The sequence below is a fragment of the Tiliqua scincoides genome, chromosome 3 (assembly GCF_035046505.1).
Source record: "Tiliqua scincoides isolate rTilSci1 chromosome 3, rTilSci1.hap2, whole genome shotgun sequence".
NCBI lineage: Eukaryota > Metazoa > Chordata > Lepidosauria > Squamata > Scincidae > Tiliqua > Tiliqua scincoides.
In genome coordinates, this window is record NC_089823.1 from 94,249,998 (window position 1) to 94,273,072 (window position 23,075).

Sequence of the window (23,075 nt, forward strand, 5' to 3'; positions counted from 1 at the left end):
CTGCTCACAGGAGGGAGGACACTGAAGTTCTTTTCCAGGACACGAGGCTGGATGAGAGGAGCTGTCCCGGGGAAGGAGGGCGCTGGTCAGCCTGCCCTGCTGCGGGCACACCCTGCCCGGCTCTGCGCGCAGGAGGGGCTGGCGCGAGGGTGGCTTGGACCGTGACGCGCCATTGCCGCCGCCTCGCTCGCCCCCTCCCTCCTCTCCCCTCTGCCTTCCTGTGCTGCCTTGCGGGGGCGGCCCCGCCTGCAGCTGCTGCGCGGAACTTGCACGGAGGAGGAAGGAGCGGGCGAAGGGAGAGTCTGCAGGCGCTTCCCCCGGCCGCCTGCCACGATGTTGGGGATCGCGGCCGGCATGACCAACAGGTAAGTCGCCCCATCGGCCCCTTCCATTCATTTCAGGAGCTCCGCCGGTCTCCACCCCCCTCGCCTGCTACTTCCCGCTCCGCATCCCGCCCACGCACCTCCCCAGGGGGAGTCCAGGCTAGGTGTCGCTTGTGCCCCTTCTCCTTCTGGAGCCGCAGGGTGCATCCCCTTCCCTCCCTAGTGGGGAGTGGAGGGGAATGATCCTTCCTCCAGCTAGCAGCAGCAAAAGGAGACTGACTGAGAGCCCAATCTTGTGCGTGTCTACTCAGAAGTAAGTCCCATTAGAGTCAATGAGGCTTACTCCCAGGAAAGTGGATAGGATGACAACTTTAGAGCCCAGTCCTATGCCAGTCTACTCAGAAGTAAGTCTCATTAGAGTCAATGAGGCTTACTCCGAGGGAACTGTGGCTAGGATTGCAGCCTTAGAGTCCAGTTGTATGCACGTCTACTCAGAAGTAAGTCCCATTATAGCCAAGGGGACTTACTCCTGGGAAAGTGTAGATCGGATTCTCCAGAGGGCGCGCCGAGTCTGCTGCGGAGACTGGCTTGGCTGGTGTGATTTAAGAGTGGGGAGTTGGAAGAAGGGCGGGCCGTGCGGGAAAGGGAGGAGGGGGAGCTGGGCTTGGGATTTCTTTGCAACAAAGCGCAGAGCGGGAGGAGCAGCAGGATCGGGCAAACTTGGGCTGACCAAACTTCTTGCGAGTAATGCAGGCGATCTGAGAGCCCATCCTATGCTTGTCTGCTCAGAAGTCAGTCCCATTGTCTTCAGTGGGGCTTACTCTCAGGGAAGTGTGCGTAGGATTGCAGCCTGAGACCGGGGAGGAGTGCTGCTGGCGTTCCTAAAGAGCTGAAGTCTGCCCCTGTTCACACGTAGACAGCTTTGAAGTAGAGCAGCCCAGAATGAGGAATGTAGGGTGACCCTTTCCTGGAGAGTAGGGTAAGGCTATATTGGGGTTCTCCCGCTTCCCTCTCTCCCCTCCCCCCCCCAGAAACTCCGATGTGTCTTGCTTTCCCTGTGTGATCAGGGCAAAGGATGCTGAACAGTTCCACATGTAACGTGGCAACACGCAGGGCTTGTGACTAAGTGTGCACTTGACAGGGATCTGTAGTTAATCATGGTTTCTGAGGAGCCTATCTGGAGGATACACGTGTTTCCACTTATGTATTTGTCTTGCTTCAAAAAGTTGTAGGGGAAAGCTAGAGAGAACCTATGAAGTAGCTTTGAAGGCTGCTTAAAATATGATTATTTCCTACTCAGAGGTACTTCCATATGGGAAGATGGTCGCATGACATGCTTGAAGTGTTGGTTTGATCGTACACGTGTATGCATTGTTTAATGCAGAAGTGTTGACTGTCCAGCCTTGCAAACTCCACAAAAGTTATGTCTGCAGGCTAATGCATTCAGTAACTTTCCCTCTAGTCTACCCATGGTAGGGACCAATCCTGTTCAACTTTCCAGCACCAGTGCAGCTGTAATGCAGCCCGGAGGTAAGGGAACAAAAGTTCCCTTATCTTGAGGAGGCCTCTGTGACTGCCTCCCCACCACAGGATGCAGTGCACTCCCCAAAGGCACAGCTGCACTAGCACTGGAAAATTGGAGAGGATTGGACCCCTAGATGTTTGTGGTCTACAGGACTGTAAAGAGACTTGTTTTGTAAAACAGTCTTGTCTGTTGGCTGGAGGTAATTCTTACTCTGGCAAATTCTTACTTACAGGCCTACTGCATCACAAATCTTCTTTTTCAAGCGTTTTCTGAGCTGGTACCAGTGGCAGCTTCCTTCCCTTTGCAAATTACTGCAGGGGTGCAATCCAGATTGGGGTAAAGGATGAAGTCCTCCCCATCCCTATGCAGTAGTGTCAGTCCAGACCTTTCCTGTTGCTTCTGCTTACAAAGCACACAAACAAATGCATAAGACAAGACAGTATGTTCACACGGGGCACCTTCCTTATGAGGAAAGGTTACAGTGTTTGGGCCTCTTCGGCCTAGAAAAGAGACGCCTGAGGGGGGACATGATTGAGACATACAAAATTATGCATGGGAAGGATAAAGTGGATAGAGAGATGCTCTTTATACTCTCACATAACACCAGAACTAGGGGACATCCACTAAAATTGAGAGTTGGGAGAGTTAGGACAGGCAAAAGAAAATATTTCTTTACTCAGCGTGTGGTTGGTCTGTGGAACTCCTTGCCACATGATGTGGTGGCGGCATCTGGCCTGGATGCCTTTAAAAGGGAATTGGATAAGTTTCTGGAGGAAAAATCCATTACAGGTTACAAGCCATGATGTGTATGTGCAACCTCCTGATTTTAGAAATGGGCTATGTCAAATGCAAGGGAGGGAACCAGGATGTAGGTCTCTTGTTATCTGGTGTGCTTTCTGTTGCATTTGGTGGGCCGCTGTGAGATACAGGAAGCTGAACTAGATGGGCCTATGGCCTGATCTAATGGGGCTGGTCTTATGTTCTTACATACCCAATCTAGTGTGTCATAGGTGCAAGTTTCACAACGGACTTTCTCATAGAGTCACAGTGACTGTTCTGAAGTAGGAGAGGTCTGTTAAAGCTTGTAGAAGCGGTTGGGAAATAGCTCTTAAAATAAGGGCCAACTTCTTTCACCACCTTTCCAAATCAGAGATGTTTGGTTTCTCACACATTGCCACTCAACATCTTTTTACTTATTACTCAGCAAAGATACCAGCATTACATTGGTGTTTCCTGCAGCAAATTTGTATAAGTGATAATGACATTCATGGGTGTTGAAGAACATGTGTGTACATCGGGGGTGTGACCCAATCGGGGCTCTTAAGCATCTGTACGCAGTAGCTTAAAGGGTGCACATCATGTATTCACTCTTTGTATTTACTGCAGAAGCCATTGATATACCATGCGAAATGCCATACCTGCATAAAGTGTGTCATGGCTTTTGGAGCACAAGAAATGTTGACCCAGTTGTCCCAATTTCTGAAACATTTTTCCATAGAGAAAGTAGGTGTGGCAAGCCTCCTTTTCTCACAAATTCCACAGATCTGGAAGGAAATTGCAGGTTTACATACATTATACAGTATGGGTTGGGCATCCCTTATCCAAAGTGCTTGGGATCAGAAGTATTTTGGATATCAGATTTTTCCATATTTTGGATTATTTGCATATACTTAATGATATATCTTGGGGATATCTTGCCCAAGTCTAAACACAAAATTCATTTATGTTTCGTATACACCTTATATACATGTATACACTGAAGATATTTTGTACAATATTTTTAATAATTTTTTGTGATCCGTATACAAAGAAGAACTTTGTGCAACCTGTAACATGAGGTCAGTGTGGAATTTTCCACTTATGGCATTATGTTGGCATTCAAAAATTTTTGGTTTTTGGAATACTTTGGATTTCAGAATTCTGGATAAAGGATAATGATACCTATATATCACTTCTGGATTTCGATGTGCCCATAACACTAAGCAGCATGTCATCTTCTGCAGATGTCATATGGTCAGGATATTTTCCCATAACCTCTTTTCTTGCAAAAATAAGCACAGTTACTCCAGGCATATACGGTGAGTGAAGAAATCTCATTCATGGATGAAATTAGGAACACCAACTTTGCTGCCTAATCCTCCCACTTTTGTCAATGCCACAAACTCCAACTCTTGCATTAACAGTAGGTTGGATGGTGATACTGGTAGTTAAGATCACTGGGTATATGCTGTTCTGGTTATGACTTTAAGAACACAGATCAGGTTTTAGTCTTGACCTACCAAACTCAAGACAACTTGAACCATATGTACCTGAGGGCAAAACCCTATCCAAATTTCTACCACCTTTGCAGCCACAATTCTGCCCTGAGATAAGGGAACAAATGTTCCCTTATCTTGAAGAGGACTCGGTGACTACTGCCTCGCCATAGGATGCAGTGCACACTCCATTGACATTGCGGCATCAGCACTGCAAAGTTGGATAAGATTGGGCTCTTAGAGAGCTTCTCTATATCAGGGTGCCCAAACTTTGGCCTGGGGGGGGGGTCACTTGCAGCACTTGGGGACTCTCAATCCAACCTGCAGGGAGCCCCCATTCTCCAATGAGCCTGACACAACTGCTGGCCTGACACAACTGCTCTCAGCGTAAGGGCAACTGTTCGACCTCTTGCATGAGCTGTGGGACTTCCTCCACTGCTTGCTGTTTCACATCTGTGATGCCGCAGCAGCAGCAATGAAGGAAAGGCTGACCTTGCTGTATGCAAGGCCTTTTATAGACTTGAGCTACTGCAAGACCTTCATTCATTCATATAAGTTCCATCTCTAAAATATTCATTTATGTAAATTTATTCAAATTTGAAATGTAAATTAATTCTTCTTTTCCTGGCTACCAACACAGTGTCAGAGAGATGATGTGGCCCTCCTGCCAAAAAATTTGGACGCTCCAGCTCTCTAGATCAAGGGTCTCCAAACCTCAGTTCGGGGGCCAGATGCAGCCCGTGGCGAGCTTCTATCCAGCCCGCGGCCAGCCTCTTGTCCCCTGAAAGCCCCTGGCCCACTTCGCCAAACATGACTGGAGCTATGCTCTGGTTGCATCTGGAGGGTGCTCTAAGGGCCAGAGAGGTTGAATGAATGAGCCCATTAATTCATTTATTCACACATCTAAGTTCCATCTCTAATTTATTTATATAAATTTTATATTTAAATTTTTTTTCCGGCCCTCAAAACCATGCCAGACATTTGATGCGGCCCTCTGGCCCAAAAGTTTGGAGACCCCTGCTCTGGGTCATCATAACTTCTCAGTTTGCAGTGTGCAAATGAGAAGGGCGTATTATAGGTGTGTTTTTGATGGCCGCTTCCCAGTTTGGAAGCACTTTTTTCTTCTGTCCACTGAACAAAGCCAAATACAACTTCTAAATCACATTCAACTACAGTTAGTTCCTGCGTAAAGCTGTTACAGTTATGCAGGGGAGAATTGTGCTGGAAAGGGGAGGATGAAACATACAATACCATTAGCTACTTCTGATTTTTTACCTGTTTTTTCGTAATCACCCCATTACATCTACACCGTCCTGTTGAAGGTGATGTACAGACTGTGGGAACCACAAGTGTGGTTTTATAACCACAGAATCAGAGGCCAGTTATTGAAATCAGAAAGCTTGCTGGAGGCAACAAGACAACATACAGGAAGTTGTGTGGCCTGTAGCTGTGTCCTACGTCCAAATATTTTCTTTAGGAAGTAATAGTGAATGAATTGTGCTCACTTTCAGGGTCTGGATATTTGCTATATTTGGTACTGGCAGGGAATTTTCATTCCAGCCAGTTCGGCTTTTGTGTGTTTCTTTCACGTTTCCCTGAGGAAATGCGAGGCTTGCCTCATTGCTGGAGTCTTCTATTATTGTTGCTGTATTGCTGTTATGCAGTCCCCCCCCTTCCTGCTTTGCAATCAGGGTGCATGCATAGACTGATCTGATGGTGGGTTAGTAAGTTATTGATTTTACATCTTGGATGAGGTTGAGGCTAAATGGGCTAGATTGCCATTTGTCTCCTTGTCATATTGTGACACTATGAGATGGCTGAACCTTTTCATTCACTGATGTTAGCTGAAAAGTCATCACTGTTGCTAATATAAGATCATTCTACTCGACTAACTAGGTCAGTAAAGTATTTGTTGTAAGATCTGTAACCTTTTCAGGGTCCTGTCTCACCAGCAGGTGATTTGAATGAAGGCTTGGAGCCTCCTGTCCTTTTTAAAAAATGAGTTTGACATTGCACCTTTTTTTGCAAAATCTCTGTCTCTCAAGAAGTTGGCCAAAGCTTAGTCCTGTACAGCATTTTCAGGGCCCTTTGATTGGTCAAGCTTTTGGACATGGAGAATGGAAGTTATCTGATACTACTAGACATGACTATGATAGCTGTGGGTGTTCATGTATTTTTCCCATTTATAGGGATGATGGGGGATGACACCATTTGTACAGTGAACTGCAAGGAAGTAAGGCAAAGGATTCAGTACCCATTGCTGGCTGGCACCTAGTACCCATTGCTGGCTCACACCCTTTCATGTCAAAGTACACCCCATACTCCCTCCCCAACACTTTATGCATGAACATGGTAGATGTGGACAGCAAACAAACTACAGTCATCATGTTCAATTTTACCTTTGGCTTAATGGTAATTATGATTTTAGTAGCAATTTCTTTTTGTAGCTGTTCAAACCGTTCACTGTTTTGAGCTTGCACAGAAGAATAGTATAAAAATACAGTGAAAATAAGTTGTTTTCTGTAAGTCACTGGGAAGTAGTGCATTTGGAGAAGAACAAGCTTGTTTGCAGGAATCTACTAAAACGGATGGTCCAAAACCCCATATAAGAGGTATGTTGGAAAGCAACTAGTGTTAAAGCTTGGTGAAATAAAGTACAGTGTGTCTGTACCAGGGTACCCAAACTACATCTTGCAGGCTACATCCAGTCCACCAACATCTTTTGACCAACCTGCTGAGCTGAGTGGCATTATTATATGTGCCTCCCAACTCCTTCCTCTTCTCCCCCGCCACCGCACACCATCATCTTCCTGCTGAATGGTGCATCTGAACCATGGAACTGGGGTCATTCTCACTGAGAGTCCAGCTGAGAGAAAGAGACTGCATGCAGCCCGACAGTTACAAAAATTGGAAATATTTTTTCTCCTATTGTGAAAATTCTTAGAGCTATGTACAAGATGCATATATTATTTTTCTTACAGCTCACTGTAAGAGTGATGGGACTCTGGCAGCTAAAAGTTTGAGGTCCCCTGGCCCACGCTTATGGCATGCAATTGAAAGAGTTCTAACAAGTGATGAAGACAGAGCATGGGATAAATTGATTCAACACACCCCCTTGGAATTTTGTGCAAGCTCTCCAAAGAACTTGCCTGTCTACTGGGAGAAAACTTAGGCTTTGCACTCTCTGGTCTTTTGAAGAAAAGAATAAACTCTGGCATTCAGTTACTACTAACATGGTTTGACTGTAAATTAGTGGTTTGAAAATTGCTGCCATCCAAACTGTCCCGTTTCATTCTTGTTTTGGTTTCCTTCCTTTTAATTATGGATTAACTTTTGTTGAAAACATACACACACAGGCAAGCACAAGTTCTGCCCCCCCCCCCAGCCAAATGTGACCCACATCAGGAAGAGGGAGATGAACACGGGAGCAATGGGTGGAAGCATTATTATTGGGGGTTATTAAATGAATTGTGGATTCTGGTGGGAATGGGGACTGGGAATAGGAAGAGGGGCTTAGAATAATTTTGTGAAAGTCTAACTATATAGAGTTTATAATCATAGCAGAAAAAAATGTTCTCATGGGTTTTGTTTGTATGCAAAGTCTTTCAGGTCACACAATGTTCCTGCAGCTGGTTGAGTAGGTGAAAGGGGTTGGAAGTTAATGTGAAGGGTGGGAAGTCTGGGTGTTGTTGGTCACTGGCTTACAGCCCAATCCTATCCGCACTTTCCTGGGAGTAAGTCTCATTGACTCTAATGGCACTTACTTCTGAGTAGACATGTATAGGATTGGGCTCTTAGATGACTGTTAAAGTGGATTCTAACTGTTCATGGTAGACTATAGGTCTCTCAGTGATTATTAACCATGATGACTTCATTGAACCTGCAGGGGCAGTATGTCACTGAGTACTCCATGCAGGGGAGCAACAGCAGGAGAGGGCACTGGCTTTCATTACCTGCTTGTGGGGAAATGTTCACTGTGCTTATTTTCTAGCCATTATATTATTCATTTCATGTCATGACTATTACTGAAAATAATTTTGTCTTATATGGGGGGGGGTGTCAAAAATTTGTGGGACCCTGGTGTCAAATGATCTAGCTACACCTCTGGGTGGGAGCCCTGATTGGTGGCCTCCACCAATGGGTAGCAATTCACATGGAGCAATCCACATTGGGGGTCACAAAGGAGAATGGAGAAGTTGTCTCTCCTCCTCCTCTTCCTCCCTGTCTCTCTCCATGGCCCCATTCCTCCTGCTATCTCCTTTGCTGTTTCCAGTCCTTTTCCTCTCCACTTCTCCTCTTCTTTCAATCTCAAGATGGTTCAACTTTGGGCAGCCAGGGGGTGCGTGACCCTTGCATGACCCCAGCTGTGCTAACCTGGAAGTAATTGGCAGTGAAGTAATGAGATCACTGCTAGTTACGTCCGCATTTGGAGCCACCGAAATCATTCGGCAGGCTTAGGACACAAGTGGAGGAGGCAGAGGTGGGTGTGACAGGGCTTTTCAGTCTCCCTGCCTTACCATTCTGGCTTCTCCTTCTCCAAAGGAGAAGCCGGAATGGTGCGGCAGGGAGAACTGAAAGCCACTGAAGCAGGAGGAAGTGGAAGGATGGGGCTACAGCCAGGCTACCAAAAAGGGCTCCACGGGCTGCGTGTTGGACCAACCATGTTCTGTCTCTTCTCTTTTCATTCTAATCTTCCCTCCCTGTCTTTCTCCTTCCTACTTTCCTCCTAGAAGCTGCCATTGAGAGCTGATACCACCCCATCCCTCATACTCTAGCTGACAGCTGGCTCCGTCCACAGCTGAGAATGGGCAATGGCTGATGATGTCATCATCCATCAATATGGATTCCAGCTGATCAGCAGCACCTATGACTTGGCTGGATGCTATGATTGGCCAGGCAAACATGAAATGCAAACATGAAATAACTATTCAAAAAAGTAAAAGCCAGAAGCGGAGAAAAATAAAAAAAATAGTAATTTTTTTTTAAGTTACAACACTTCAGAAAACTGCAAAAACAGTTTTGGGAGGGACAAAAAACCCAGATAAATCACAAGGAAAGCTTTTCATGGTTGGCAACCTTCAGTCTCGAAAGACTATGGTATAAGCCTACAGCACCTGGTATTCCTAGGCAGTCTCCCATCCAATTACTAAGCTTGTCAAAGCTGAAACAAAACAAAAATAGTCTTCAAAAGGCAACAGAGTTGAATCTCCTGGAGCAGGAAAGTCTGCATCTTGGGAATGACAACTGAGAGCACCTTTTCCTCATTTCTACCAACCGTACTTCTGATGCTGGTGAGTCATGTGAAAGAGCCTTTCCTGTTGCCCATACTGGATGTGCTGATTCATTTGGGAGAAATGGTCTTTAAGGTGTTGTGAAGACTCCATATGTCTAACTCAGCATTCCAGGTGCAAGGGAGTGGCACCAGGATGCAGGTATCTTGTTGTCTTGTGTGCTCCTTGAGGCATCTGGTGGGAAACTGTGAGATACGGAAAGCTGGATTAGATGGACGTTCAGCCTGATCCAGCACGACTCATGTTCTTAAGTGGATACTTTCAGATAAATGTGCAAAAAAGCCTTTGATAAAGGCTAAGGATACTTTCAAAGAGTAGGCAGACGCTTGTAGATTGCCTGCTTCCTTTCCTACGCATACGGCTAGAGGCAGTTGCTGCATGCTTCTCAGTCACCAAGCCTTAGCCTTGAGTTCTTTGGGTTGTTTATTTTCCTTGAAGTGAGTGTCCAGGATAATGCAGTGCTTCAGTCTGTGCAGCCAGCCTCAGTCCTCTGGGGTCACACTGGGACTGTGAGACTTAATGTAAGGAAACGGAACAAATCTTCGTGTCTCTGAAGTCAAGCTAAGCATTTTGCTTTCTTCCATCCCTCCCTCCCCCCCTTGGAAGACAGTGCAGTAGTTATGAATCCAGACTCACTCAAGACCAGGTCAAATGACTGAGTGGGAGAACTGCTAGCAAACTACAGCAGAAGTTCTCAGTGTATCAGAATATCTCCTAGGGAAGTCCTTGAGGTAGGGCCATGTAGCAATCATGGAGGCAACGCATGGAAGTTAACTGTGCTGTATTTGGATAGGTCCAGTTGACATGATGCCTTGTCTGAACTGCACAGTGTTGCCACTTTTTAAGAGACCTCTGTAACTGATCTTTTAATAGTCATTTGTGTGCAGATGTTAATAGTCACAATACATCTTTATCACTATGCAGTGAAAAGCTTTGCCTACTGATTTATGTGGCTCAGGTGGCTGTTAGAGACACAAGAGAGCCTGCTTGGAAACCAGTTGGTGAGTTGGCAACCTTAACTGCAAGCCTCCTGCCACATTGTTACATTTGCAGCTGCATTTTATCCAAAGTAAACCCCAGTGACTTCATGTCCTTGAGTTTATTCAAGTTCGGTGTGGCTCTGCATTTGGATGCCCCTGATCACATGAATAGTTTCCATGCCACTGCTAGATGTTTCCAAAACTGTCTTATCATTGGTATAGAAATGTCCATTTGGTTAGGAAGGTCTACATGGCAAGCAGCACTAAGACTCTCCAACTGCAAAGAGAGAGAGTCATCTTATGGAAGTCTCCTGCCATAAGGGAAGGCATATGCAGGCAGATTGCAGGCTTGCCAAGCCAGACACAGTCCACCATGTATTGTGGCCTGCCAGGGCAGCAGCCTAGCTTGGCCAGTACAGCAGATAAGCCAAAGAACTACCAGGAGTCCTGTCACTGGAATTAAGAAACCTATAGATGAACCATTAGATATTATAGTAATCAGGGAGGAGCCCTTGCCCAGGATGGCAAGCAGTCCTTTCCTCCCTTGGATCTGCACCACTACCACTACAAAGACAAAAACCAGCCAGAAAGATGCCATTTTTGAAAGTCTCTTCGTTGTGTGGAGAATTCCCAAAAACATAAATGGGAGAGCATAGCTAGTAGTCTAGGATGACTAGGGCAAAGCTCTGACTCAATTCAACTAGCAATTGGTGGATGAAGAGTTAAAAACATAAAACGAGTTGACTTGTCATGTAAAATGATATAAGAAGGAAATAAAAATAAGAACAAGCAGACTTTTTAGAAGGCTTGTGCGTTGGAAGTGCCCAAGTGCAGGTTTTAGTACTCGTGGGTGATTACAGGCAAATCTTAAAAACAAAATGATTGTATTATACATCTAGCTCACTGATCCATAATTGTACTGACTTTCAGACTCCTGTTATACCTTTCCAAACCTATATACAGCCAATGGATCTAGCCACAAACAGATAATTTCTGGGAAAATCAGATCAGAGCACACATGAGCCATCATTGGGTTTACCATAAGTAACCTTGGTTAAGTAAAGTCACTGCTTTGTCCGATTGTATCTCTACCAGGTTGGGTGGGTTGGAATGCGCAAAGGACTGACTCATACTGATGTCAGCAGGCGAGCTAGGTAGAATCTATTGTTTTGCTGTGACCAACTGAAGATGAACAGTTCACAAAACAACCCGTCTTCCTGACCATGCTGCCTAATGGCAAAGACTACAAAGTATCTAAGGCCCAAGTCCTAACCAACTTTCCCACATTGACACAGCTGTACCATCACGGTATGTGCTTTATCCTGCAGTGGCAGTCACAGAGACCTCTTCAAGGTAAGGGATTGTTTGTTTTTACCCTAAAAGAAACAGATGGGCAAACAAGAAGGAAGCAAGGAGAGCTCAGTCATCACAGGCATGGAGCACACATTGGTTTTCCAAAAGCCAAACTGGTGTGTGGGGGTTAAAATGTCTTGCAGGTCTTCAGATAGACACATTCCAAAAGACAGTAGAGCATCCTGTAGCATCTTATATGAATATCAAATGTGTTATGGCATAAACCTCCCAAAGAGAATTTTAACCCACATGTGTTTTAAGTTGTACTTAACAAACTTAGCAAAGACTACAAAGTATCTAAACCCAAGTCCTAACCAATTCTAATGCGCCCTTGGGTTGGTGCAAGTCCCTTGCACCGGCCTAGGAGGATCACAAACATGTTGTAAGGCATATTTGCGCCTCCTTGAGAGTTGGCTGGGCCAGCGCAGGGGTGCATGGCGGCCTATGTAGTCTGAATCCAGCCTCTTCACCTACTTGGGGAGGGAGCCTTGTATCAGCCAAGCTTGTCGGATGCAAGGCTCTGGGGGGATGGGGAGGAGGTGAAAAGGAGGCATTCTGGGGCGGGGGAAGGGTGGTCCTGGAGGCAGGAAGCCTGGGGAGCAGGAGGTGGGGCTGGAACCTGGCAGTTGTGCCAGATTCCAGCCCTCATTCCCGAGCAGCACGCATTCCTCGGACTTATGCCACCTCTGGAGGTGACACAAGTCAGAGGGGACCCACTGGGACTGTAGTGGCTTACCCGAGGGTAAGGGTAAGAGTTTCCACTGACGTTTGGTTGAGCCACTTCGGCATCCTATCTTGTGCTGGGTACAGTGCAGGCCTCCTGGCCTGCCTGTTCCAGCGCAAGATAGGATTGCGCCATTAATCTGTTTTTATGAATCACTTTGATTAGGACCCATGTGTCTCTATTTGTTACTTGATTTTGGTTGCAAAGAGCAGCTGTTTGTTGTAGTTATAATTCTCAAAAGTACTAACTTTGGAACCCCGTAGATAACACCTGGGTTTGTGCCATGGTTGAGTAAGACAAAGTAGCAATCCTTGCAGGAATGTCCTGCCTCAGATGTGCATGTGGGACTCTGTGTCTGAATGCACCCTCCTTAGGACAACATCTTACTTTGCATGCACATCAAGGACAAGGTTCGGTTAAACCCTTCTCCTTGCTGGTCTAGTTTTGCAAACTGGTAGATTTCCCTGTGAATTGCATTCAAACATGCAGTTGTACATGTAAATATCTGAAGTAGTGCAGTCCTCATGCAATGTGAAATTCAAGTCTGGTTCACTGTTTGAAACGGCTTCATTTAAAACGGCTTCATTTAAAACGGCTTCATTTAAAACGGCTTCCAATTATGCTAAAGAATGAACGCGCTGTTCCACAACGCAGTGTTGTAATGCTGATGATTGCTTGCCTTTATAAGGGTGTCAGATTTTTAAATGGAAGGACAAAAAACTGGAGTTTCAATCAAAGAGTCTGACTCCAAAACTTCCCAGAACTGAAATTCTGGAAGTGCAGTTCAGAAATAAAAAGTGAGTTCATCATTGCTGACTCTTGGTATGCAGTACTGCAGAATAGGTAAATATGGTTTTGTAGTTAGACTTGCAGTTAGACATAGCCAAAAGGAAGCCAGTAATAAAACAGTCTTAATTGGTAACACATGTCACCCACATCCTTGAGAGTTTTCCAGTCCAAATGCTGGAATTATAGGAGTCATAAATGAGAGACTTCTGATGTTCAGCAGTATAGAAGATTACGGGTCTTGTATGATACTATTGTGTTGTTTAAATGAAGAATTGCTGTGCCACAGCGAGTAACTATTATATCAGAAGGCCAGTGGAGTTGAGGGTATTGTCAGTGCAAAATGCACTTTAAAAATGAAACCTTCTTCAGCCACTGTCATGAACAAGGAGTCAAACAGAACTCCAAAAATCATTTGAAGAGGTATATTCTGTGAACTGGAACTGGACTTGAGTGTAACATCTCTTCATTGCCTTGGACCTGCCCTAGGCCCAGACTCCCTTAAGCCAACAAATGGGTAATTGGGTCTAAATAAATGGTTCAGTAGTCAAGTATTTATTTTTCAGCAGTATAATGTTTTTATGGTATGTGATTTTTTTTAATTGCTTTTTCAAAAGCAAAAATGTAATTTTTTTCTTAGTTAAATAGCTATCATCGAATTCATTTTATAGAATCACATTGCAAGCAAAAGAGTTTATTATTCTCCACATATTGTTTCTAAACTGGTTCAAATCTAGTTCAGTATCTAAGCCAATTACCAAACCACTTTTTAAAGCTAGCGTCTAATAGTGTGAGGGCTAAACTCAAGAGTTAAAAAATACGGATGTTCCTGAACAAGAACCAAACCCAAATTTTTAATGGCTTGACTCTCTGGGCGTGAATCCCATGCAGCGTTCTGGATAACTTCATTTTAAGCCACTTCTGTACTGTTGTTGCCTGACCATTAGTTCAGATGGATATCTGCATCCAGACATTTGCAGAGCAATTTGTTTTTATGCAGCCTTTTGGTTCCTTCTGTGCATGTGTTTGATATCTTGATTACCTCATGCTTGGGTGGATGTCTGGCTTTCACCATGTATGGTGATCACTGAAGGAGACTGATTTGACTTCTCCAAAGTCAGAACACTGTGTATGCAACTTTCTGGTGGGAGGAAATCTGTGTGTTTTAGCACCCTGCTAATCCTTGTCAGCAGCGATCCTTTTTGGTCTGGTTTCAGACCCAGTTCTGGGCCTGAAATGGTCCTGGTTGTTGACCTGTGCCAGGAACTGGACAGGAATTTTGTGTCTCTTGGCCTCTCAACAGCATTTGATACCACTTGATGGCAGTTTCCTTCTGTGGATGTACATAGCAGGAACAGTGTTGTGGTGGTTCTTACCTGTCAGGTAGATCACAGAAGGTAGCTAGGGGGCTGCTCCTTGTTCCCTTGGTGTTTGGCTTCCCACAGTATTCCATCTTGTCCCTGATATTGAATCTCTGGAGTAGGCTGTCTGAGGATTTGGGTTTTGATATTGCCAATATGAGGATGCCACAGTGCTCTTTTTCTGTAAGGGACTAGAGAAGCTATGAATGTCCTGGCTGTGAAGAAGGATTGGATGTGTGTTAATGAACTGAAATTAAATCTGGCAACACAAAGGTGCTGTTGGTCAGTAGGGCAGTCTGATTCTGAACTGGGAGTACAACCCTGGGAGGACAGGGTTGCAGTTCCCTTGAAGGTCCAAGATCCAACTTTGATCCTGGAGAACAAGGTGTTGACTGTGACCAAGAGCACCTTCTCCCAGATTTGGCTGGTGCCCCAGCTGTGCTGGTTTCTGAAGAAAGCAGATCTGACTACAGTGTATCTGTACAGTGCTCTGTGCTCTAGTCACACTTATTGAAGCATGCTTAAATTACAGGTCCAATCTTGTTGGTTGGCAGCCTTCAGTCTCGAAAGACTATGGTATAAGCCTACAGCACCCGGTATTCCCAGGCGGTCTCTCATCCAAGTGCTAACCAGGCCTGACCCTGCTTAGCTTCCAAGATCAGACGAGATTGGGCATGTGCAGGGTAACAGTTGATTTTTTGTACATGGATTTGACTCAACATGAATGGCCACTGCAATTGAGAAGGAATGTGCTGGTCCCTGGAGAAGGGGAAAAAATGCATCCCTTTAAAATCACAGTTTAAAAAAACTGCTTTTCTTACTGTTATAGAAATACAGTCATGCAAGCAATCATTTCATTCTTCATCTCAGCCAGGCAAAGGCAGGGGAACCTTTGCATTTCTAATTGCTGACTGCCTCTCTGTAACAGTAAGTAAAGCTGTTTCTAAATCACAACTGAAAAGGGGCATACTTTTTGTTTTGTTTTTTCTAGCTGCTTTTATTTAACACATTTTATGGTATCAGCAGGGAGTCCCAGAATCAAACTCCTGAGGATGTCAAGGCACAACCCTATTCCATTAGGAGCAATGGAGGGGCAAGAAATTTGGAATTTTCTTGAATTTTCTTTGAAATTTGGGTCTTTAAATCTATTTTTCCGGAACAGAACTCCAGTGGATAATGAGGGACAACCTGCATTGTAAAGTGCTGTGTATGGGACAGACCTTGAAAATGACCTGGAAGCCTCAACAGGTTCCAAATGCTGCAACCTGACAGCTTTTGGGAGCCCACTGATCTGATCACATCACCCCTATGTTTTACCATCTGTGCTGGCACTGGCTCCCAGTATACTTCTGGGATTTTTTCATGGTGCTTGGCATTGCCTTTAAAGCCCTGTATGGCCTAGGACAAGGGTGTCAAACTGATTTCATCCCAGGAGCCGCATCAGATTTATGGCACCTACTGAGGGCCAAACTCCAAATGTGGCCTCTGGAAGTGACATGGACACCGGAAGTGACATCACAAGTGACGTCACTTCCCATGTTTTAAAAATGGGAAAACCCTGCTAGAATGATGTTCTGAGGTCTCATAAGGCCTTGAAAGGTCATATTTGAGTTTTCCAAAAACCCAGAAGTGACCTTTTAAGGTCTTATGAGACCTCCTAAAGTCATTCTGCTATTGTCCCACCCATCACAGTGTGTGTAGGAATACAATTTTACCTCTACTGTAATTGAATTGTGCTCGAACAAGAGTGTTGAGGGATCGATATTGTTGTTATAGCTTAGCAGTTAGATAAACAGTGTACTCAAGAGCTTCCCCTTCATATTTTCTGGTGCTCTTGGGGGCGCTTAGGTAGCACACAGACATATTACCATACACTTAAACTGATCTGAGATCCAGTAACAGCGACATCATGTTTAAGGCTCAAGTTGCACAGCACTGGCTTCTATCTTTTATTTGATTCCTCCTAAGTTTTGCTAGGAGCTGTTAGGATATATTCTCAGAATACTATGATGAGAAAGTGAACTTAGTGCTGACAGTAGTCTTCCTTTTTTGATCATTTCTAACTAGTTTAAAAATCGTGTGTGTTAAAATATGTTTTCATGTATAAAATACATTTTGTGCATTTTTGCAGACCTTCTACATACTCTTATCTGTAGTGGCAAGGGAATGTCAAGTGTGTGTGTGTGTGTGTGTGTGTGTGTGTGTGTGTGTGTGTGTGTTTTGCAGAGTGGGTGCCCTACAGATAAGAGTTTTGCACTCCCAGTAGTAGATCAGCTGTGTAATCTACTTAGGTATCTTTATGGGCCCAATCCTAACCAGGTCTACTCAGAAGTAAGTCCTATTTTGTTTAATGGGGCTTACTCTCAGGAAGGTGTGATTAGGGTTGCAGTTTATTCCAATAAAGGTTTCATACATATATACATACATACTTGGGTATCAAAAAGGTATTAACATTGTTAAAGCTTTTCTAAGAAGCATTGTTTAAATATCATTATGGACTTACCACAGCTTTGAGCTGCCCACGCTTGGAGAGGATGAATGAGGGGGTCTCACTCTAACCTGTCCATTTTGGGTACACAATCTTACTTATGTCAATATTTCCCAAGAGCCAACAGAATGAAAAATATGCCTCAGCAGCATTCCTAAATCGTTTCTTAAATTTCCAAGACTAAAAGTGATGGACGCATCCTTTTCTTTAAAAACAGATTTATTATTATCCTCACTGATCACTACATATCTCAACCACTATCTTCAAACAAATCTATTCTTCTCCAGAATATCTTCAATAGCTAACCACCTTTCTTTCCAACTTCAAAACATTGTTTAATGCAGGGGTCTCCAAACCCCGGGATGTTAGGATTCAGGCTGCACCAGGAGGTGAGTGGTAGACAGTGAAGCTGTCAGTGTCCAGGTGAAGTCCGGACCCCAACGTACCCCTGAGACCAACCTCAGCAGAGGAGACGCAGCAGGAGGAAGGCAAGAGAGCATGGGGGCAGCTGTCAGGGAGTGAGTGTCCAGTCTCCCCACCTCGCCTGGCTCCAGTGCTCTGGCAGGGAAGTGCTGGGGAATCCTGGGGCCTTCTGGGTCATCTCTGACTGCTCCCACCAGGGGGAGATCGGCTCAGGGCCCTACTGTCTGCGGGCGACAGAAGGCGGGAAGCCTTCCTGATGCCGCAGACAGCAGAAGGCACACCCTGGCAAGGAGGGGGCAGGCTGGCTGGGGAGAGTCAGGTTGTGAGAGTGGAGAGAGGTGTCACTAGCCACCAGAGAAAGATGGGGAAAAGGAGCTGGTGCCCCTTTATGACCCTGCCAGAGAGGAAGGGGTGGGGCCAAGGGAGGCTGACCAGTCCCATAAAGCCCCTGGTGGGGGACAGTGATGAGCCAGCAGTATGGTGAGGTAGGAGGCTGTGAACTTTACAGCCACCTGCCTGGGACCCATCTCAGGGCTGTAACCCCCAGAGGGATGAAAGTGAAGTGACGTAACCCCCTTCCCCCGGAGCCTAGTCTGAGTCCCCCTGACAGTCTCACCCCACCAAGGTCTCCCTGGAGAGGACTTGGGGAAACCCCCTTCTGAGCCATTAGCAAGGGCAGGCGTTCAACGATCCCTCACCCCCCCCCCCGTCTGTGAAAAAATTGTCTTCCACAAAACTGGTCCCTGGTGCCGAAAAGGTTGGGGACCGCTGATATAATGTGTTGTAAGGCACAGGATGACAAGCATGTTTGCCTAGGAAATTGAACCTGGAACTTGTTTTGTTCATTGTTTTGTTCACTTTTGTGTAAGACCAGGGAAAAAACCTTAGGATGATAATGTGCATTAAGGCCAAATGTACAAGAACTGAATCAAAAGCCATAGGTAAATCAAACTCATTTCTTCACAGTCAAAGTCGTGTTTTTTTCCACGATCTATACTGTATTGCTAGTTTCTTTAAAAACTGGATGACAAGGAGGCAACACAGATTTTGTTCTAAAATATTTGTCCAAATGCCTAATTCTGTAGCTTAATCTATTCAGTCCAGTGCATTTCAGCACATTTACTATTTTTGAGCCTAATTGCATGTCACTGAATCCAGGAATTAACTGTATGATGCTCATTTACTCTGTCTGGATTGCATCCTTCATGATGCACTAAATGCATTCTGTCTTAATTGAAGTTATGGTTTTTGTGTAAGACCAGTGCAGGCAAATGGGAACTGATCTCTTTCATTGTCATAAACTATGAACAGGCCACTGAATTGCATGTTCCCTTTCCACCTGTTGTGATTCCATTTGTACGCCCTCCTTAATTGGGCAAGGAATATATCTGACATTAGTCGCTTAGCCATAGTTAACAGGGCTATCCTCTATGATTTGAAGCTGGTTATTAAGTGGTTATGATTTGAAGCTGGTTATTCCTTGATGAGTGGGGAATCTGGTTGCCTTTAACCATGGTTAATGTCAGAACCTGCGTATTCCTAATCCAGAAAGAACTCAACCCAGAGAGGTAACATGCAATCCTGTGATTCATGCTTGATCTCCAAAGCTAAGAAACCAGTCTTGTCTGCACTGATCCTCAGAGTGAATACATATAGTTTATTCAGTGCACTGTAGTTTTCTTTATCCAGACTGTTTTTAAAAATAGAATCTAAGGCTAAAATGTATAATCATTGTTCCAAAACACAACTCACTATGCATGAGTTACAAGGGAAATTTGGTTCCTTCTTAGTTAGTTGTTGTTCCTTCTGTTGCCCAAACATGCAGCCACAACCCAGGAAATTTATAGCTGCAGGCCTTGTTCACTTTCTGTTCCAAACCCTGTGCAAGTAATTATGTGACAGTATCTCTGGATGGTATGGCTTGTGCCAAAGAGAGGTGGGGCAGTGGCAAACGGTTCTGCAGAACACTTTCTGAAATCAATATACAATTGGCATGGGCCATTCTTGCTTCTAAGTGGACAAAGTCACAGTGCCAGCTGTCTTGAAATGATAAATGGTAGCATTCATTCCACCTGAAAAGTGATTTCCTCTGTTTTAGTTGCTTGGTGATGAGGGGAAACACATTTTATACATCCATGGAAGCAGTCTCTTGTTCTTGGTGTTACTTCTCAGGTTCATAGTGGTGGGAGAGTTAGGACACACAGAAGAAAATAGTTCTTTACCCAGAGTGTAATTAGTTTGTGGAACTCCTTGCCACAGGATATAGTGATGTAAACTTGCTTGGATGCCTTTAAGAGGGGATTGGACAAATTTCTGGAGGAAAAGCTCATTATGGGTTATAAGTCATAGGGTATATGTGAGTTCTTGGTTTTAGAGGCAAGCTGCCTCTGATTGCCAGATGCAGGGGAGGGCACCAGGATGCAGGTTGTGTCTGTTGTCTTGTGTGCTCCCTGGGGCATTTGGTGGGCCACTGTGAGATACAGGAAGCTGGACTAGATGGGCCTATGGCCTGATCCAGCAGGACTCTTCTTATGTTGTTATGTTCTTATAACTGAATCCTGATCCTGAGGCCTAATTCTTATTGAGGTGATAAACCTGTGTCTGGGCTGTACTAATTCAGATTGCGGCTGGGCCTGTACCTTTTTATCTGTCATTTTTATCTGTCATTTATCTGTCAAAATATGTCATTTTTATGGGGAAGCATTTTATTTTTATTTGTATAAACGAACATTCAGTTGTATGAGTCCTCACCTGGAGTGCAATAATTCAGGACAAGTGTACTACCTTGGTGAAGAGATGGGTTTGGCTGCTAAGCTGTGGCTTAAACCCTGCAGAATATGCAGCTAAAGATGGGGGGCACATATTTGACCTCCTCCTGGGTGATGGACTTTTCCCCTTGTGTGGCAACTTAACCTAAATCTTGACTGACAGTCCATGAAACCTTTTGCATAATGCCTTAATCCTCATTTCGTACTGGCACTACATGTAACTTGAACAATCGCTTATCCTTCCCCTCCATCCTATATCTTATCCTCCATCCTATAATGGAGAGAGGTGAAAAGCGGTGTGCCCCAAGGATCTGTCCTGGGACCGGTGCTTTTCAACCTCTTCATAAATGACCTGGAGACAGGGTTGAGCAGTGAGGTAGCTAAGTTGCAGATGACACCAAACTTTTCCGAGTGGTAAAGACCAGAAGTGATTGTGAGGAGCTCCAGAAGGATCTCTCCAGACTGGCAGAATGGGCAGCAAAATGGCAGATGCGCTTCAATGTCAGTAAGTGTAAAGTCATGCACATTGGGGCAAAAAATCAAAACTTTAGATATAGGCTGATGGGTTCTGAGCTGTCTGTGACAGATCAGGAGAGAGATCTTGGGGTGGTGGTGGACAGGTCGATGAAAGTGTCGACCCAATGTGCGGCGGCAGTGAAAAAGGCCAATTCTATATTTGGGATCATTAGGAAGGGTATTGAGAACAAAACGGCTAATATTATAATGCTGTTGTACAAATCGATGGTAAGGCCACACCTGGAGTATTGTGTCCAGTTCTGGTCGCTGCATCTCAAAGAAGACATAGTGGAAATGGAAAAGGTGCAAAAGAGAGCGACTAAGATGATTACGGGGCTGGGGCACCTTCCTTATGAGGAAAGGCTATGGCGTTTGGGCCTCTTCAGCTTAGAAAAGAGACTGATTGAGCCTGAGGGGGGACATGGTTGAGACATACAAAATTATGCAGGGAATGGACAGAGTGGATAGGGAGATGCTCTTTACGCTCTCACATAATACCAGAACCAGGGGACATCCACTAAAATTGAGTGTTGGGCGGGTTAGGACAGACAAAAGGAAATATTTCTTTACTCAGCGTGTGGTCGGTCTGTGGAACTCCTTGCCACAGGATGTGGTGCTGGCGTCTAGCCTAGACGCCTTTAAAAGGGGATTGGACAAGTTTCTGGAGGAAAAATCCATTACGGGGTACAAGCCATGATGTGTATGCGCAACCTCCTGATTTTAGAAATGGGTTATGTCAGAATGCCAGATGCAAGGGAGGGCACCAGGATGAGGTCTCTTGTTATCTGGTGTGCTCCCTGGGGCATTTGGTGGGCCGCTGTGAGATACAGGAAGCTGGACTAGATGGGCCTATGGCCTAATCCAGTGGGGCTGTTCTTATGTTCTTATGTTCCCCTGTTTGTCCCATTCCCTTTCGTCTTCACTTCCGCTGTCGTCTATCTTATACCAATGGCTAGATTGTAGTTTCCTTGGGGCAAAGACCTTCTTCGTATTCTTTGTAAAGCACCATGTACATGGATGGTGTTGTATTGATGGTGTTAACAAAACGAAAGAAAGCAAAAAATTTCCACTACATATTTTGCAGGGGAGCTGCTTCCTATTCAGGCACACAAACTTCAAGAATGTGTTTTCTTTCTCCACCCTTTTATTCAAGAATTCCTTCTACTGTCCAGCTACTGTCCAAGGGCTGGTGCCAATTTATTGCAAGTAGGGAGGAAAGAAAGAAGAAGAACCACACCTTCCTTTCTCTACTGGTTGTTCTGCAGAATTTTCTTTAGCAAATTCCAGTGTGGATGTTCCCTTGAGGAATTCCAATGTGGACATCCCTTCAGGCACTTCTTCTGGTACTAAAAGCTAATACTATTCTTCCTTATACAGTTTGATATCACAGTGTCAAAATGTCAACATTCAACTCAATCAGGAATATGTCCATTTTCTGGGACTTGCAATACTATTTGGGTCTGCAATAAGAACCTGGCATAGACCACAAACACCCAAATGGTCTTCTCAATGATTGGAACATGATTGAGACCTACAAAATTATGCAGGGGCTCAATACAGCGGATAGAGAGACACTCTTTTCCCTTTCACATAACACCAAAACTAGGGGACATCACTAAAGTTTAGTGTTGGGAGAGGTCGGATAGACAAAAGAAAATATTTCTTTATCCTACATGCAATTAGTCTGTGGAACTCCTTGCCACAGGAAGTGGTGACGGCGTCTTGCCTAGATGCCTTTAAGAGGGAATTGGAAAATTTCTGGAGGAAAAGTTCATCGTGGGTTACAAGTCATGGTAGGTATGTGCAAGGTAGACATAGGCTGCCACTGATTGCCAGATGCAGGGGAGGGCACCAGGACTCAGGTTGTGTCTGTTGCCTAGTGCAGTGGTTCTCGCACATTTAGCACCGGGACCCACTTTTTAGAATGAGAATCTTGTCAGGACCCACTGGAAGTGATGTCATGATCAGAAGCGACATCATCAAACAGGAAATTTTTTAACAATCCTAGGCTGCAATCCTACCCACAGTTACCAAGGAGTAAGCCCCATTTACTATCATTGTTAAAAGAATATACATAGTAGCTTGTTAAATTACAGGTCTGTAACATTTCCCCAAATGCAGTCACAGACCAGGGTAGCATCAAGTCTAATATATGAAAAATAAAATATTGAAATGAATGGGGACCCACCTGAAATTGGCTCGCAACCCACCTAGTGGGTCCCGACCCACAGTTTGAGAAACACTGGTCTAGTGTATTCCCTGAAGCATTTGGTGGGCCACTG

The 23,075-nt window shown here is 44.8% G+C and overlaps 1 protein-coding gene across 1 annotated transcript in view; it reads left to right on the forward strand.

Moving 5' to 3' along the window:
* The first annotated feature begins 261 nt into the window (after window positions 1–261).
* The window catches only part of LIMS1 (LIM zinc finger domain containing 1), a 93,357-nt gene continuing 70,543 nt past the window's right edge, over window positions 262–23,075 (forward strand). Inside the window, exon 1 of the mRNA XM_066622365.1 lies at window positions 262–365. Within this exon, the coding sequence (XP_066478462.1) occupies window positions 334–365 (32 nt within the window). The 5' untranslated portion in view covers window positions 262–333. The remainder of the gene's footprint in view (window positions 366–23,075) is intronic.